This window comes from Dasypus novemcinctus, chromosome 2 (assembly GCF_030445035.2).
Source record: "Dasypus novemcinctus isolate mDasNov1 chromosome 2, mDasNov1.1.hap2, whole genome shotgun sequence".
In the NCBI taxonomy this organism is placed as follows: Eukaryota; Metazoa; Chordata; class Mammalia; order Cingulata; family Dasypodidae; genus Dasypus; species Dasypus novemcinctus.
The window spans coordinates 118,727,427-118,746,014 of NC_080674.1; the positions used below are offsets into that span (position 1 = coordinate 118,727,427).

General features: G+C 40.8%; 2 protein-coding genes across 3 annotated transcripts in view; one reads left to right on the forward strand and one right to left on the reverse strand.

Annotated features, from left to right (window-relative positions):
- Nucleotides 1-9,333, reverse strand: part of MCC (MCC regulator of WNT signaling pathway) — a 512,678-nt gene extending 503,345 nt beyond the window's left edge. The window contains exon 1 of the mRNA XM_058277125.1: nucleotides 9,151-9,333. Within this exon, the coding sequence (XP_058133108.1) occupies nucleotides 9,151-9,299 (149 nt within the window). The 5' untranslated portion in view covers nucleotides 9,300-9,333. The remainder of the gene's footprint in view (nucleotides 1-9,150) is intronic.
- Nucleotides 9,334-9,435: 102 nt separating this feature from the next.
- Nucleotides 9,436-18,588, forward strand: part of YTHDC2 (YTH N6-methyladenosine RNA binding protein C2) — a 143,181-nt gene continuing 134,028 nt past the window's right edge. Inside the window, exon 1 of one of the 2 annotated variants that reach the window (XM_071209454.1) lies at nucleotides 9,436-10,240. Coding sequence is in view for 1 of the 2 variants with exons in the window: in XM_058277155.1 (XP_058133138.1) it covers nucleotides 10,206-10,233 (28 nt within the window). In the remaining variant the exon portion in view is untranslated. The remainder of the gene's footprint in view (nucleotides 10,241-18,588) is intronic. The other variant, XM_058277155.1, reaches the window with a different exon arrangement.

An 18,588-nucleotide genomic window follows, 5' to 3' on the forward strand; every position in this document is an offset into this window, starting at 1 on the left:
GAAGCAGACTTGGCTCAATGGATAGGGTGTCTGCCTACCGCATGGGAGGTCCGCGGTTCAAACCCCAGTCCTCCTTGACCTGTGTGGAGCTGGCCCATGTGCAGTACTGATGAGTGCAAGGAGTACCCTGCCACGCAGGGGTGTCCCCTGTGAAGGGGAGCCCCACGTGCAAGGAATGTGCCCTGTAAGGAAAGCCGCCCAGCGCTAAAGAAAGTGCAGCCTGTCCAAGAATGGCGCCACACACATGAAGTGGTGACACAACAAGATGACGCAACAAAAAGAAGCACAGATTCCCGGTACCGCTGATAAGGATAGAAGCGGTCACAGAAGAACATGCAGAGAATGGACACAGAGAGCAGACAACTGGGGGGAGGGGGGAGGTAAGGGGAGAGAAATAAACAAAAAAATTTAAAAATCTTAAAAACAAAACAAAACAGAAGACTACAAGTGTTGGAGAGGATGTGGAGGAATGGGAACCCTCATCCAGAGCTGGTGGGAATGCAGAAGGATCCAGCCATTCTGGAGGACAGTTTGGTGGTTCCTCAAAAAACTAGCTACAGATATGCCATATGACCAAGCAATTCCACTGCTGGGTATATACCCAGAAGAACTGAAAACAAGGACACAAACCAATATATGCATACAAATGTTCATAGCAGCATTATTCACTACTGCCAAAAGTTGGAATCTACCCAAATACCCATCAACTGATAAATGGATAAACAAAATGTGGTATATATATACAATGGAATACTACTAGGTTTTACTATATTTAAAAAAATAATAATGGGAAATTAAGTAAGTTATTCAAAATGAGTGAGTTTCTTAAACCTCTTTAATTCTTCAATGGCAGCATTTGGACCCATTACCAAGCCGGTTTTTACCCAACTGAGACGCTGGAAAGCAGAGCACAGAGTTGTGCCCATCAAGCCCATGAGGGCTATGGATCCCAGGACTCCTCAACTCTGCTTGCTGGGTTCTCCCATGTAGTAGCCAGAAGCATAGAGAACTCATTCAACAAGCCAAGCCAAAACCAAACCACAAACTACACGCGGATGGCAAACACCCCCAATAGCTAGAAAAAATAAGAAAGGAGGATACATTTTTGGGTGTTCTAGTGGGCTCACTGAATGCAGTTGAAGAGATGCCCGTTTCCTGGGTCCGTGCTGTACATGGTAGGATACTCCACCTTGTACTTCTTGCGGGCCCTGGCAACGTTGACAGCTAGATGAGCTAACATTAGGAAACTTATATTCCTCAGAGAGGACGGCCATCTTGGTTGGATCACCTTGGTTCCAGCAGTGCAGACCACAGCAGCACAGTGCAGTGAATTGTACACTTTAAACGGGCGAATTGTATGGCATGTGAATTATATCTCAGTAAAGCTGTTAAAGATAATAATTTAAAGAAATACGTGTGAAAAGCAACTTCTCGTAGCAGTCAAAACCTTCATTTGAGTGACGTGAGCTTAAGTTCAGGTCTTACTAACTGTGGAATCTTTGGCAAATGATTTCTCTGATCCTTGTTTTCCTCATCTTTAAGTTGTGTGTAATAATAGTTCCTTTCTCAAAGGGGCCACTGTGAGCATTAAGTGAGATCATGTACACAAAGTGCATGCTTAACACAGAGTACACACGCAATAATGTTAGCTTTTTTTTTTTTTAAGATATGTGGGCCTAGACAGTAAGTAATAGTTCAAAAACAGTAAGGTTAGTTGAGGTATCACCGTAAATGTTAAAATAAAATCATTCATAAGAAAAATTAATAGACAGTGTACCTAAAAATAGGTAGGCTCACTTGGGGACATTCAGCAAAAAGAGAAAGCAGGACTCCACAGGGACCAGATTTATTCTCCCATCTAAAACAAGTGGAAAACAGACAAAATATATGAAACAAGGATTTCCAGACATTAAAAACCAAGTATTGCAGAACTATGATCTCTGAGTAAAGGGAACCTAGCAAGGTGAGCCCTATAATTATACCAACTTACTGGCCAGAGGCAGAACACAGAGCAGGAGAAAAAATCCACACAGGACCAAGTGGTCTACAGAGTTGAGGATATAGAGAACAAAGGTCAAGGAAGCCAAGGTGGAGAGAATTTCTAGTGCAGGATAGTGAAGTTGAGGGAACCGCACAGAGAGTGCCCCAGAGATCTAGCCTACAGGGGGCTCTGGTCACAACTAACAAATCATCAGGGCAAGCCTACAAAGACTCCAACTCAAACGCATTCCAGACCTCACCCTAAGTGCCTTATATGAATAAGACCCTCTTATTTGTATCCTTTTTGCTATAATAAAACTATAATCATAAGTATAGCACTTTCCTGAGTCCTGTGAATCGTTCTATCAAATCATCAAACTGAGGGGGTGGTGAGAACACCTTAACTTGTAGCCAGTTGGTCAGAAGTGTGGATAGCTTGGCAACTCTTGAACTTGTGACCTATGTATGAAGTGAGGGCACTTGCCTTTAAACTGTGTGTCCGACAAAACTCAAGGTGGTTAGAGTCAAAACTGTATCGTAGTTGGTGTCAGAAGTTATTGCAAGTTCATTTTAAAGAAATGCTTACAACCTTGACTATTTTGCGCTTGATATTAAGTACTAAAATACAACAGCAACACTTGGCATCAAAAAGTGATTTAGAAGACTTGGACTTGATGAAGAAGTTTTAGAATTCCTTTAAACAATCTATTTTGCCTATTTTCCTTTTTTACACATGCACAAAAGTGAAAAATGAGAAAAATCTATGCCAAAATAAGTTCAGAGGAGTCCTTTCATAAAGAACAAAATTATAAGTCATAAGAAGCATTTTATCATAGCTTAATTGGTATATAAAATAATTGTGCATCCAAATCTATGACATTACAGAGGAAATAATTAGAAACACACTAAATGTACAACAATAGGGGAAAATTAAATAAATAAATAATGGAACATTACAATCATTAAAAATCACATTTTCCAATTTTTCTAAGAGCTTTGTGATATAATTCACATACCATAAAATTCACCCATTTAAATGTACAATTCAATGGTTTTTAGTATACTCACAGAATTTTGCAGCCATCACCACCATCAATTCTAGAATATTTTCATCTCAAAAAGAAATCCTGGATCCCTTAGCTATCACCCACTAATACCCACAGTCCATCCTAAGCAAACACTAATCTCCTTTCTGTCTTAATAGATTTGCCCCTTCTGGACATTTCACATAAATGGAATTGTATGATGTTTGTTTGTTTGTGTGTGTGTGTGTGTGTGTGACTGGCATCTTTCAATTAGCATGAAGTTTTCAAGGTTCATCCATGTTGTAGCATGTATCAGTACTTCATTTCTTTTCATGGCTAAATGATATTCCATTAAATGGATACAATAAAAAAAATTTGTTTATCCACTTATCAGTTGGTGGACCTTTGAGTTGTTTCCATTTTTGGCTTTTGCAAATAATGCTGTTATGAACATTTGTATACAAGTTTTTGGTTGGACATATGTTTTCATTTCTCCTGAGTTGATACTTAGAAGTTCAGAGAAACTGCTAAACTGTTACCGATAGCATATGTACCACTCTCCATCATCACCTATAATGTATCAGGGTTATGATTTCTCTACATTCTCATAAACACTTGTTATAATCTGATTTTTAAATTATAGTTATCCTAATGGGTGTGAAGTGGCATTTCATTGCGGTTTGATGTGCAGTTCCCTGACTGGTGACGTTGAACATTTTTTCATGTGCTTATTGTATACCTTCCTTGGAGAAATGTCTACTCAGACCCTTTATTTTAAAATTGTATTATCTGTCTTTTTATTATTGAATTGTGAGAGTTTCTTTTTAATATAATCTAGATACAACTCTCTTATCTAATGTATGATTTGCAAATATTTTGTCTCATTCTGTGGGTTGTCTTTCACTTTCTTTATAGCATCTTTGAAGCACAAAAGTTTTTAATTTTGATGAAGTATAATTATTTTTTTCTAGTTTGTGCTCTTGATGTTATATCTAAGAATCTATTGCCAAAACCTAGATCAAAAATATTTATCTCTATATTTTCTTCTAAACATTTTATAGTTTTGGATCTCATATTTATGTCTTTTATCCATCTTGAGTTAATCTTTAATATGGTGTCTCTAAGATATGGAACAAGATAAGGATGCCCCCTGTCACCACTGTTTTTAACATTGTACTGGAAGTTCTAGCTAAAGTAGTCTGGTAAGAAAAAGAAATAAAAGGCATTCTAATTTAAAAGGAAGAAGTAAAACTCACTATTTACAGATGGAACAATCCTATATATGGAAAGTCCCTAAAAATCTGCAAAATATCTACTAGAGTTAAAAAATGAGCTCGACATGCAAAAATCAGTAGAGCTTCTATAAACAAATAATGAACAATCTGAGAAGGAAATCAAGAAAAAATTCCATTTCCAATAGCAACTAAAATAATCAAATATCTAGGAATAAATTTAATCAAGGATGTAAAGGACTTATACACAGGAAATTATAAAACACTGCTAAAGAAATCAAAGAAGTCCTAAACAAATGGAAGGACATTCGTGTTCATGAATTGGAAGACTAATTATTGTTAAGATGTCAATTCTACCCAAAACGATTTACAGATTCAATGCAACCCCAGTAAAAATTCTAAGAGTCTTCTTTGCAAAAACAGAAAGGTTAATTAGCAAATTTATTTGGAAGAGTAAGGGGCTCCGAATAGCCAAGATCACCTTGAAAAAGAAGAATAAAGTTGGAGGACCCACACTTCTTGGCTTTAAAGCGTATTATAAAGCAATAGTGGTCAAAACAGAATGGTATTTGCACAAGGATAGACATATTAAACAGTGGAATCAAACTGAGAGATCAGAAATAGATCCTCACATCCACAGCCAGTTCATTTTTTAAAAAGACTTATTATTCTATTTATTTATCTCTCCCCACCCCCTCGTTTTGCACTTACTGTGTTTGTCTTCTGTTTCTTTTGAAGGCACTGGGAACTGAACTGGGACCTCTGATGTGGGAGGGAGGCATCTAATTGCTTAAACCACCTACATTCCCTGATTTGTATGTCTCTTGTTAAGTTTTTCCTCTTATGTCTCTTGTTGCTCCATCTTGTCACATCAGCTCGCTGTGCCTGCCTGTCACACCAGCTCACCGTCCTGCTCGTCCTCTTTAGGAGGCACCAGGAACCTCTGCTCCCTGCTTTGTTGGGTCTCATTATGTTTTTCGTTTTGTATATATTGTTGCGTCATCTTGTTGCACCTGCCTATCATACCAGCTCACTGTCTCTTTAGGAGGCACCAGGACCTTAACCATGGACCTCCCATGTGGTAGGTGGGAGCCCAATTGCTTGAGTCACATCCACTTCCTCCAGTTGATTTTTGACAAGGCTACCAAGTCTACCCAAATGGGAAAGAATTCTCTTTTCAACAAATGGGCTGGGAGAATTGGAGCCATATGCAAAAGAAAGAAAGAGGACCCCTATCGCATACAAGAATTAACTCAAAATGGATCAAAGATATAAATATAAGAAATAGGACTATAAGACTCCTAGAAGAAAATGTAGGGAAGTATCTTTAGGATCTTGTGGCAAATGGTTTCTTAGACTTTACATCAAAAGCACAAGCAGTGAAAGAAACAGAAATAGATAAATGGGACCTCTTCAAAATGAAAAACTTTTGCGCATCAAAAGACTATGAAGATATGGGCATAGGAGTGGGGTGAGGGGGGTGGGGGTATATGGGGACCTCATATTTTTTGAAGGTAACATTAAAAAAATAAAGAGAAAAAAAAAGACTATCAAGAAAGTAAAAAGACAACCTACATAATGGAAGAAAATATTTGGACACCATATATCCAATAAGGGTTCAATATCCACAATATATAATGAAATCCTACAACTAAACAATAAAAAAGACTAATAACCCAATTTAAAAATGGGCAGAAGACTTGAACAGACATTTCTTCAAAGTGAATATACACATGGTTAAAAAGCACATAAAAAGAAGCTCAACATCACGGGCTATTAGTGAAATGCAAATCAAAAAAACCACATGGAGACACCATTTCATACCCACTAAAATGGCTACTATTAAAAAAAATAAGAAGGGAAGAGGGTTTGGCCCAATGGATTGGGCGTCAGCCTACCACATGGGAGGTCCAGGGTTCAGGCCCAGGACCGCCTGACCCATGTGATGGGCTGGCCCACATGGCAGTGCTGATGCTCACAGGAGTGCCATACTATGCAGGGGTGTCCCCCGTGTAGGGGAGCCCCACACGCAGGGGGTGTTCGCCCCGTGGGGAGAGCTGCCCAGTGCGTAAAAAAGGTGCAGCCTACCCAGGAATGGAGCCGCACAGGCGGAGAGCTGACGCAGCAAGATGACGCAACAGGAAGAGACACAGATTCTGGGTGCCACTGACACAAATACAGGCGGACACAGAGGAGCACGCAGTGAATCGACACAGAGAGCAGACAACTGCGGGGAGTGGGGGAGAGAAATAAATAATAAATCTTAAAAAAAAAAAACAGAAAATAACAAGTGATGGAGAGGATGGATGTGGAAAAATAGGAACATTCATTCATTGCTGGTGGGAATGTAAAATGGTGCAGCCGCTGTGGAAGACAGTTTGGCAGTTCTTCAGAAAGCTAAGTATAGAATTACCATATGACCCACAATTCTGGTACTAGGTATATGTCCAGAAGATTTGAAAGCAGGGGCTTAAACAGATTTTTGGCACACCAAAGTTCATAGTAGCATTATTCACAATTGCCAAAATATGGAAGCAACCAAGTCCATCAACCAATGAACGGATAAATAAAATGTGGTATATATATATACAATGGAATATTATTCACCCATAAGAAGGAAATACTGATGCATGCAACAACATGGATGAACTTTGAGGACTGCTAAGTGAAATAAGCCAGACACAAAAGGACAAATATTGTATGATCCCACTGATATGAAATCATTATAATAAGCAAACTCATAGAGTTAGAATCTATAATATTAGTTACCAGGGGATAGATTATGGTTCGAGAATGGGGAGTTGATGTTTAATCTGTACAGAATTTTTATTTATGTTGATTGTAAAGGTTTGAAAATGGATGGTGGTGATGGTAGCACATTACTGAGAGTGTAATTAACAGCACTGAATTATATAGGTGAAAGTGGTTAAAAGGAGAAACTTTAGGTCATATGTAGCATGGGACTGTATAACAGTGAACCCTATTGTAGAAAATGGATTATAGTTTTTTGTACAGGTATAAGAATATTCTTTCATGAATTATAACGAATATACGATACTAATACAAGGTGTTAATAATAGGATGGTTTGTGGGAAAAATACATCTAATGTAAACTATGGGTGATAATACTATTTTAATAATTTTTCATCAATTGTAACAAAGGCAACTAATGTTTAAAAAAATCAGTACAATTACAAAAAAGTGCTATCATCAATTGTAACAAATATTCTACACCAATGCAAGGTGTTGCTGGTGAGGTGGTGTATGGGAACCTGATATTTTATGCACAATCGTGCATAAAATTGTTACATAAACCCACAAATTCTCTAATAAATTTTTTAAATCTGCACTGAATCAACTAGAATTACATTTTTAAAATTTCAAAAGAGAATTACTCCATAAAGTTTTCTGATATCACCCTAGTGTTTCCCAATGAAACTTTAGAAAAGTAATAAAATTCAGCTGAGAGTTATAATACCATCAAGAGTTCCAAATAACTGATTGCTTTTCTAAACAAATTCTTACATGTTAAAATACCAGTTTCAGAAATCTGTTTTTAAAAATACGGGGAAAATTCTCCACTCTATTTTTTGTCTAGGTAGACTACCACAATCAACAGCAAGCAGCCCCGATTTTCAGGAAGGATCTTCTGCAGCAAGACAATGGCTCTTGAGAAACATTAATACACAATTTAGTCTGCCTACTTTATTCAAAGCTATTCAAATTTTCGCGTGTACTACGTCTTCAGCACTCGGTGCCAACTTTTAACTGAACAATACCTTACGTCATTATTATTGCCTTCGGTGTCTGATAATGATAAAGGCAAAACAAAACAAAAGTTAGGAAATAGTGTTGTTTGCCAAGCCCTACATGTACCTGCGGCATAAACCCACAATATGGCCCCTGTCCGGGATCTGGATGCAAACACTACTGGGATTAGGAGTTGAGACTCAGAGGCCCCTGGAGATACCTGCCAAAGCTCACCTGGTGAACCGGAGCACCCGGGGTAAGGAGTAAGGTCTATATTGCAGACTCCTCTCCATACCCCTAATTTGCTCCCTGGGTGCCTCAATCCCTTCAGGGTAACGTGTTTAATTCAGTACTGCGGGGAGCATATGTGGCTCAAGAGGTTGAGCGCCTGCTTCCCACAAGGGAGGTCCAGGTTAGGTTCAAGCGCCTCCTAAAAACACACAAACAAAAAACAAACAACAAGCAAACGAAAAAACCAACTCGGGGAGCCTATGTGGCTCAGTGGGTGGGTGCCGGCTTCCAGCATATGAGGTCCCGGGTTCAGTTCTCAGCCCCAGTACCTCAAAAAAAAAAAAATCATCAGAACTGGGGCGCAAACTTTGCCCGTTCCTGAACTCTGAAGTTTGGAATGCAGGAATTCTGTAGTACACGAGAGTTCTTAATGGCTTTTTCTCCTTTAAAACTGTCACCGATAAAAATAAAATAAGATAAAAAATAAAAACAAATAAAACTGTCACGGAGCGCACCCCTCTGCCGGTGCGAGCCGAGCAGACCCCTGCGCGGTCCGCGGCTTCCCGGAGCCGGAGGTGGCGGGGCAGCCCTCCTACCTGAACGCGGCCACTCGCACCTCCCCACAGACGCGAGCTCTCGGAGACCCCTGGACCCCACCACCAGACAAGAGGGGACTCTCACTCCTGAAGAGATGTCTCCCAGACAAAGACCACGCTGGGAAAAGTTGGACCAACTGGCACCTCCAGACGGCGAGGAACAGCCCCTGGGCCTCGGTGGCCGAGCCGGCGACGGCCTCGCAGAGTCGCGGCCAACTTTTCCCGCGAGCATCCGAGCAACTCGCTGGAAGTTGGGGCCAGGGCACAGAGGCGGGTCGAGGGCAGCGCGGAGGGGCTGCGTGAGCCCCCACGCGCGCGCCGCACCTCCCCGCTTACCTGCTGATGTACCCGTCCCCGTCTCCGTCGCACGTCTGGAAGAGGCTCCGCATCCTCTCCTCCTCGCCGGTGCTGGACGTGTCGCTGCTGCCGCCGTCGCCGCCGCCGCTGCTGCCGCCGCTGGCGCTCCCCGCCGCTGCCGCCATCATGCGCGCCCGCCGGGCCGGGCGCGGGCGCGGGCGCGGGCGCGGGCGCGGGCGCGGGCGCGGGCGCGGGCGCGGGCGCGGGCGCGGGCGCGGGCGCGGGCGCGGGCGCGGGCGCGGGCGCGGGCGCGGGCGCGGGCGCGGGCGCGGGCGCGGGCGCGGGCGCGGGCGCGGGCGCGGGCGCAGCGGGAGAACCCGGGCGGCGCGCGAGCTCCTCGCAGCCCCGAACCTGCCTGGCCACGGAGTATGCCCAGTGGCGCAGGGCGCTCCGCCGAGGATTCCAGCTCTCCGCGTTTTGCCCGAGCTGGGAAGACGGGCTCCCCGGAATCGCTCGAGCAGGCACCTTAGGGGAGAGGTGGGGGGAAGGCAGCTCAAGCAGCCAGGGAGCTAAGGGTGGCGACGGTGACGCGAGGGGAGGCAGAGAACGCAGGAGGCACCCGGGCAAGGTGTCGTCACTGGCCTCCGACCACGACGCGGGCCCGTAGCACTTAGGGACGCTTTAGGCAGAAGCGGGTGTTCCCTCTGGAGAACTCTGACCGCCCCGGGTCGTGGATTCCTTTTCCAGAAAAAAGGTAAACACTCCCGTTTTGCCAATTCAGAGCGGTGCCCGTGATCCCACTTTCCAGGACTGCCTTGGAGTCCGTACACATACCTCCAAGCAAGATCCGGAACGACTGGTCTTTTTATTCATTTTTCACACCTGTTACGAAATCTGACTTTCTTAGTTCCGACAAGACTTGCTCTCTATACTGGGAAGATCTGCGCCCCTGTATGGCATTGTATATGTTGGGTCCATATCTGTTAATGGCTCACTTTCAGGACCTGGCATCTCCAGAATTTACCCCAGCAGCTGTAATAACAACAGAGAATATAACAGATGATCTCATTTGATCCACGTAACAGACCTGATAGATGGCTCTGTTAGTGTCAACCCTAAGAGGTAAGAGGTAAGTAACTAACCTCATAGAGTTATCTTGAGGATATAGTAAGATAGTATATATGCACTTAGGGCGATGTCTGGCACCTACTATGTATTCAATAAATGTCAGCTCTCCTTATCTCCAATTTAAAGATAAGAAAACTGAGGCACAGAGACTTGCCCAAGGTCCCAGGAGTGGTAAGTGTCAGTACAGAGGTAAGCTTAGGCAGTCTAACTCCAGAGCTAGGAGCCCTTTAACACTATACTATCCTATTCAGAGGGGAATCACAATGAACTAATTTGTGTTTTAGTGAATGACTCATTACTGTCCCAAGCTTTCTGCCAGCGGCCTATAAGTCCTGAGGTGGCTGTAAAACAAGATGGCAGATTCTTTGGAGCACTTCTCATCAAGAGGTGAAGTCTGTTGCCTCCCTTTGAAACTGGGTGGGCTTTTGTGACTGCCTTCACTTCTGAGGCTAGGTTAAAAAAAGCAATATAGCTTCCACCTGGCTCTCTCACTTGGGGGACACCCCTTTGATGCCTTGAGCTGCCATGAAAGAAGTTTGGCCACCCTGATGCTGCCATGCTGGAGAAACCACCTGGGGAGACCACATAATGACAAGTCCAAGACCACATAAAGAGCTCAAGTCCAAGTAGCCCCAGCTATTCCAGCCTCCAGATATTTGAGCCTTCTCAGCCTAGGTGCCAGACATGAATGGGTGAGTGAGCCCTTGGATGAACCTAGCCCTAGCCATTGCAACTGTATGAGAGACCCTGAGCAAAAACCACCTAGCTGAGCCCAGCCCAACCCCTATATCTCTGATGATAATTTAAGCTGCTAAGCTTTGTGGGCGATTTAGATAACTGGAACAAGTCTTTTAGATCTTTTTTTTTCTTTCTAATTTTTCATAAAATAAAATGTTCAATACTGTTTGACAAAAGAGCCAGACAGGAGTTCATGCCCCTAAATTCTCCTAGAAAACTGATGGTTTAGGGGAAAAAAAGACAAAAATTATTTTTCTAAATACAACATTTATGGAGGTTTGGAAACCCAAAGAATTTTCCAGGATTTGCGTGGATCTCTTTGCAACCACATTCCATATACCCAGAAAGTGCAGGGTAAATCTCAACTAATTATATTTCAAAGCAAAGACTGTTTTTCTCCTGAAAGAATATTTACACAACAGCTCTAGAGGTTTAAATCTAAGCCATTTGAATTAAATCTGAAGACACACAAAAAAGCAGATCTTGACAAATTTCCTAAACAACATTTGTTTATGCTTGGGTAACTCAGAAATGGCTGAACAGATTACATGCAACCTTCCAGAAAAGAATTTGCTTCTCTGCTGATATGAAGCATGTGAAATTTCAATGAAAAGTTTACAAAAAGGGGAAGAAATGTATAAGACATTGAAAATAAAGATGTCACATGAATATAAAAATGATAAATGTAAAGCAGAGTTTGGAATGAGAGCAAATACCCATGTCCATAAATCTTACAGGGCTGGTTATGTCATAATTTTAAAGGTTTTATGAGTTTTCTGAGACAAGTACACAGCTCAACATTTTTGTCCTTATCCAGTTTTTTTCTTCTCAGATTCCTCTTGGTTATAGTAATACTTTGTATTTGTGTAGTATTTGAAAATACACTGCATATTACAAGATACACTGTCTTATATATTTAAAGTTACCAGTTAAAATGGATTAAACAACTGCAGTGCTGTGAAAACTTGATTTGTCCAAATACCTGTCATCAAAATGCATGGTACTCAGTGGGCAGTTGTTAAATGTTTTTTTGTAATTATTGATGATGGTGGTAATGGTTGTGGTAATGAAGCAGAAGATGATGATGATGAAATAAAGTTCAAATGGTATATTGGCATTTGTCCTTCCAAGTTCTCAGTTTACCTGAACTTTTTTTTTTCCTACATGGTAGACTTGGAATACGGACCTCTCTGGTACCCTCTACCACTTTTCTCTCTAGGGTATTTTTATGATCCTTGCTCAGTTCCCATATCCCTGAAGAAGCCTCCCTTCCACCACCTCAGGTCATATTGATCTCTCAGAACTCTCTTAAAGCTCACATTTTGAGAACAGAATCATGTAATTTATTGATAATTTTCCCACAAGTATCAATTATTTATTATTAAATGAGGTCATAAGTAACTGAGGGAAATCAGTGAGGTAGAGTTGAGGGAGCTGGACTAACTTTAATGAGCCTTTATCTCAAATCAGTAATTGTGCTTAAACAAATCACATTACTTTACTTAATGATATCCAGAGGAGGTAGGTATTTATTATTCCTATTTATGGGGTGGTGGTGGTGGGTGAGGACAATTAAATCCAAAAAGGTAATGTCCAAATCTACCAGTCAAACACATGTTCTTTACATTTACTTCACATCGTCTTAATATCAGGGCCAGTGCTATTCATATGTCAGGTATTATACTTTTAAATAATGTTGAAAAGCAGATAACAATGATAAACTTTATGAGAAGTCATCATGAGCTTTTACAAATCTGTCACATATTAGGTTCTCTGAGAAGCAGTCTCCAAGACAGAGTTTAATGTGCAGGATGCTTTCCAGGGAGTGAGTGCCCTTAGGATCAACATGGGTGGAAGGAGGTGAAGGAAGCAGAATTGGGCAAGGGGAGAAGTGATGCTGTGATGTAGCCTTGAGAGCAGCCTTGGCTGATCTCATGGAGAACTCTGGAGTTAAAATGGCCTGTATTCATTTCCTATTGCTGCTGCAACAAATTTCCACAAATTTAGTGGCTTAAAACAATACAAAGTTATTGTCTTAGAATTCTAGAGGTCTGAAATGGGTCTCACTGGGCTAAAATCAAGGTGTTACCAGTATTGCATTCCTTCTGGAAGTTCTAGGGGAGACTTTCTTTTTTCCCTTTTTCCTTTTCCAGTTTCAAGAGGTTTCCTGCATTCCTTAACTCGTAGCCACTTTCTCCATCTTCAAAGCCAATTGCATAGTATCTCCAAATCATTCTCTGACTCTGATCTCCTCCTCTGCATCTCTCTTACACTTTAAAGGACCTTTGTGATTACAATGGCCTCATTCAGATAATCCAGGATAATAGTCTTATCTATAGTCAGCCGCTGACTAGCAACCTTAATTTTATCTGCCACCTTAATTCCTTCTTGCCATACAACATAACATATTCATAGATTTCAGGGAATAGGATATAGACATCTTTTTTTTTTGGGGGGGGGCATTATTCTGCCTACTACATGGCCCACTATATATTACTGTAATGAAATTGACATGACTGGGCCTTTATACCTCTCCCTTAACCAGTCATTGGATGTGGACTGACCCAGGAAGGTTGTGACCTTTGTTGAAATGATTGTCTTCACTCCTAATGGGACTGAGAGCTGAAGGTGGTTTTCTAACAGTACTCTTAGCAGTTGTAGCACCAAGCCCTTTCTTTTCTTTTCATATCAATGTTATATGTTACTCAGTTAACACAAGACACATACAATAACAATAAATCAGCAGTTACACCCCTTGTTTCCATTCATTTCTCAGTCTTTTGAGATTTGGAACAATGTCCACTCTGACTACTTCAGAATGGAAAGGGACTTAGATAATATGGGACAGAGGGATGGAATTGTTTTGCTTGCAGTTGAAGATATTTCTTCCTTTTGGGCTGGGTCTGGTCCATCATCATTTTGATTGTCTTGGGCAGGCTTGAAGAACTGAATAGTAGAAGTTGTCCACTGCTGGGTTTGAGGGCTCCACCAGCCTAGAAACAATCTGAAGACTTTAAGTCTCTTAGAAATATACTTAACAAATTGAAAATTATAGGTTCAAATAAAAGAAGTAGAAGAATCATAATTAGCAGATTTATACCTAAGTATAACTGTTATATTGGGACATAGTTTTCATATATTCCCAGACAGAGTTCCCTGAGGGCGTGATGATTTTGTGTGGCTTGCCTGTAGTGTCCAGATGTACCTAGGACCCACAGGAGTACTTTTGTTTCTGGCTTTGTTTACTGTGGCATTTTGTGGAGTCTAGCTGAAACCTGCATGAGTGTAACTTCCAGAATGAACTCCCAACTCATTTTGAAATCTCTTTGTCATAAAAACTCTCTGTTATTTAATATTTCTCCCTTTCAATCAAGGTCTTTCTTCAAATGATTAATTATTGGTAATAATCCCTTGGTGCCATGTAGGCTTAGCCCTAGGAGTCATGTCCCATGTCACTGGGAAGGCAGTGAGTTTATTTGCAGTGTTCAGCTTAGAGAGAGGCAGCATTTGAGTAGCAAGGAGGTTTTCAGGAGGCAACTCTTAGGTATTCATTGTAATTAGGCTAAGTTTCATTATTACAGGAATAAAGTTCATAAGTGCAATCATTAAGATTGAGGTCTTGGCTTATTAGCCTATTTTCCTTTACTAAGCAAGGCTGATATGTTCCAGAGTTTCTGGCTGTCTTTTTTGAGAAGAAAGTAGGATTTCCCCAGGAGGGAATTTCATTTTATTTAAAAAATTTTTTTTAATTTTTAAAATTTTTCTTCTTTATTGTCTTTTAAATGTTACATTAAAAAAAATATGAGGGCCCCATATACCCCCCCCCCCCCCCACCCCACCCACCCTATCCCTCCCACATCAACAACCTCTTCCATCATCACAACACATCTACCACGCCTGGCAAATACATTCTGGAGCACCACTGCACCACATGGACAGTGCTCCACATTGTAGTCCACACTCCCCAGGAGGGAGTTTTAATATTTTGTTAACTACTCTGTGAGTTGCTATCTATGCAGAAAACATACCTATGGCAACAATACATTTATATCTCATACAAGTAGGTAGCTATATAACATTCACACTGTTTAAAAGTTCCTGTCTGTCTAGACACCTGACCATGTTTGATAGTGTAACTTACAGGAAATTTGGTTGATTTTGTGACATGTAACATTATTCTGATAACAAAATATGCAAAATTCCCACCACTCCCCATTTTGTTGACACTTAACATTGGTGTGGTACCTCTGTTTAATTTGATGTAAGAAAGTCAAAATGTTACTGTTAACTATGATCCATATTTTGATTTAGGTGTGTTCTTTCCTGATATACCACCCTGTTATTAACACCATGTCCTACTGATGTATTTTTGTTTTATGTCCTAAAAGAACATTTTAAAATTTGTATTATTAATCCCAATCCTCACCCACCACAAGGTTCACTGTGTTATACAATACCATGTTTTATCTTCTAGCTTTTCTTTTAGTAACATCCAAACCCTTAAGCAAGAATTGGGGGTAACTGTGGGAAGATGGGATAGGCAGCACTCAACTTTCTCACAAAAACAACAGAGAGAGAGCCAAAAGTTGCCTAAAAGGACTGCTTTGGGGGTCAGCAGACCAGGATAGTACTACAAAATTCCCAGGAGAGTGAGGGAAAGAGAAACAAAGAACCCAAAACAAGAGATGTGAGTTATCAAACTCCTGCAGTGGACAGGAAGGGCTCCTCTCCCCTACCCTTAAGATATTAAGCTGGGGTAAAACCCTATTTCACTGCAGCTGACTGAGAGGGGAACAGACATCTTCTTGCCTGTCAGTTGTTGCAAAGGAAAAGGAAGAGAGAGTGTGTGGGGATGGGTGCAGAGCCCATTTTGAATCTCAGCTCTGGCCAGACCAAAACACAGGAGAATGGAGACTGAAACACCTCCATGGAAAGATGGGCCAATGAGCACCATGTGCTGATCAGTCTGGAAATTGCATGGACAAAACCTGTTTTTGATGCTTTCTGTTCTGTAACACCTGGGAGAAAATCATTACTGAGTCCCTGGTCCCATTTGGATCACATAAGCTGGGCAATTTTAAAGACTTAGAATAAGTGGAACCAAATATTAAAGAAGAACTATGAAAAAAATATAGGCAAGAGAGAGAAATTGACCATCAGAGTAAATTCACCAACATATTCAGATAACTAGACATCAGCAAAAAATTACAATACATACTAGGAAACAGGAAGAGATGGCCCAGCCAAAGGGACAAACCAAATATCCTGAAGAGACACAGGATTTAAGACAATCAATGATAATCACACAACTCTACTAAATCAATTCAAAGAATTGAAAGAAAATATGACTAAAGAGATAAAGCATATTAAGAAGACACTGGGTGAGCATAAAGAACAACTTGAAAGCCTGCAAAGAAAAGTAACAGACCTTATGGGAATGAAAGACACGATGGATGAAATTAAAAATACATAGGGGCACAAAAGAGCAGATTTGAATTGCTTGAAGAGAGAATTAGTGCTTTGAAGACAGAACTTCTGAAACATAAAGTTCAGGAGAACAGAAAGAGAAGAGAATGGGAAAAAAATGGAACAGAGTCTCAGAATTGAATGGCAACACAAAGCACACAAATATACACATTGTTGGTGTACCAGAAAGAGAAGAGAATGGAAAAGGGGCAGGAAGAATATTTGAGGAAATAATGACTGAAAACTTCTCAACCTTTATGAAAGACAGAAATAATCAATATCCAGGAAGGACAACACACCCCAACAGAATAAATCTGAATAGCCCTACTCAAAGGCACCTATTATTCAGAATGACAAATTAGAGATAAAGAGAATTCTGAAAGCAGCCAGAGAAAAGCAAAGTGTCACAAACAAGGGAACCTCAATAAGATTAAGTGCCAGCCTCTCATCAGGAACCATGGAAGGGAGATGAAAGTGGTATGATGTATAAAGGTACTGAAAGAGCAAAATTGCTAGCCAAGAATTTTGTGTTTGGCAAAATTGTCCTTCACAATTTAGGGTGAGTTCAAAGTATTCACAGACAAACAAGAACTGATAGAATATGTTTCCAAAAGACCAGAATTACAAGAGATCTAAAGGCAGTGCTGCAGCCTGAAAGGAAAAAACAAGAGAGACTTGGAAAAAAGTATAGAAATGAAAATTATTAGAAAGGGTAAATTAAAGGGTAAAAAGATAGACAACAGTAAGATATGACAACAGAAAGTCAAAAGACAAAATGGATGAAGTAAGCAATGCCTTTACAGTAATAACATTGAATGTTAATGGCTTCAACTCCCCAATCAAAAGGCATAGACTGATAGTATGTATAAATAATATGAACCATCTATATGTTGTCTAAAAGAGACTCGTCTCATATGTAAGGACATAACAAGGTTAAAAATGAAAGGTTGGAAAAAGATATTCCACAAAAACAGTAACCAATAAAGAGCTGGAGGGAAACGGACTTTGGCCCAGTGGTTAGGGCGTCCGTCTACCATATGGGAGGTCCGTGGTTCAAACCCCGGGCCTCCTTGACCCGTGTGGAGCTGGCCATGCGCAGTGCTGATGTGCGCAAGGAGTGCCGTGCCACGCAGGGGTGTCCCCGCGTAGGGGAGCCCCACGCACAAGGAGTGCACCCGTGAGGAAAGCCGCCCAGTGTGAAAAGAAAGAGCAGCCTGCCCAGGAATGGCGCCGCCCACACTTCCCGTGCCGCTGACGACAACGGAAGCGGACAAAGAAACAAGATGCAGCAAAAAGACACCAAGAACAGACAACCAGGGGAGGGGGGGAAATTAAATAAATAAATAAATCTTTAAAAAAAAAAAAAAAAAAAAAGCTGGAGTAGCAATAGTAACATCAGACAAAGTAGATTTAAATGCAAAACTGTTATAAGGGATGAAGAAGCTTATTATATATTAATAAAAGGGGCAATTCAGCAGGAAGAAGTAAATACACTAAATATTTATGCACTTAATCTGAGTACCTAAGATATATGAGGCACACACTGGCAAAGCTGAAGGGAGAAATAACTGTCTCTACAATAATAGTCAAAGACTTCAATATACCACTCTCAGTATTGGATAGAACATGTCAAAAGAGAATGAATAAAGAAACAGAGAACTTGATTAATATGATAAATGAACTATACCAAACAGACATTCATAGAACATTGCACACCAAATAAGCAGGATATACATTCTTTTCAAGTGCTCATGAATCCTTCTCCAAGATAGACCATATGTTGAATCACAAGACAAGTCTCAATAAACTTAAAAAGATTGAAATTATTCAAAATACTTTCTCTGATCATAATGGAATAAAGCTGGAAATAAATAATGGGCACAAAAAGGGAGAATACATAAGTATATGGAGATTAAACAACACTCTTAAATAATCAGTGGGTCAAAGAAGAAATTGCAAGGGAATTCAGCAAATATCTTGAGACAAATGAAAATGAGATCACAACATATTAATACCTATGGTACACTGCAAAGGCAGTGCTGAGAGGGAAATTTATAGCTCTCAATGCTTACATTAAAAAAGAAGAAAGAGCTAAAATTGAAGACCTAACTGCACACCTGGAGGAACTAGAAAAAGAACAGTAAC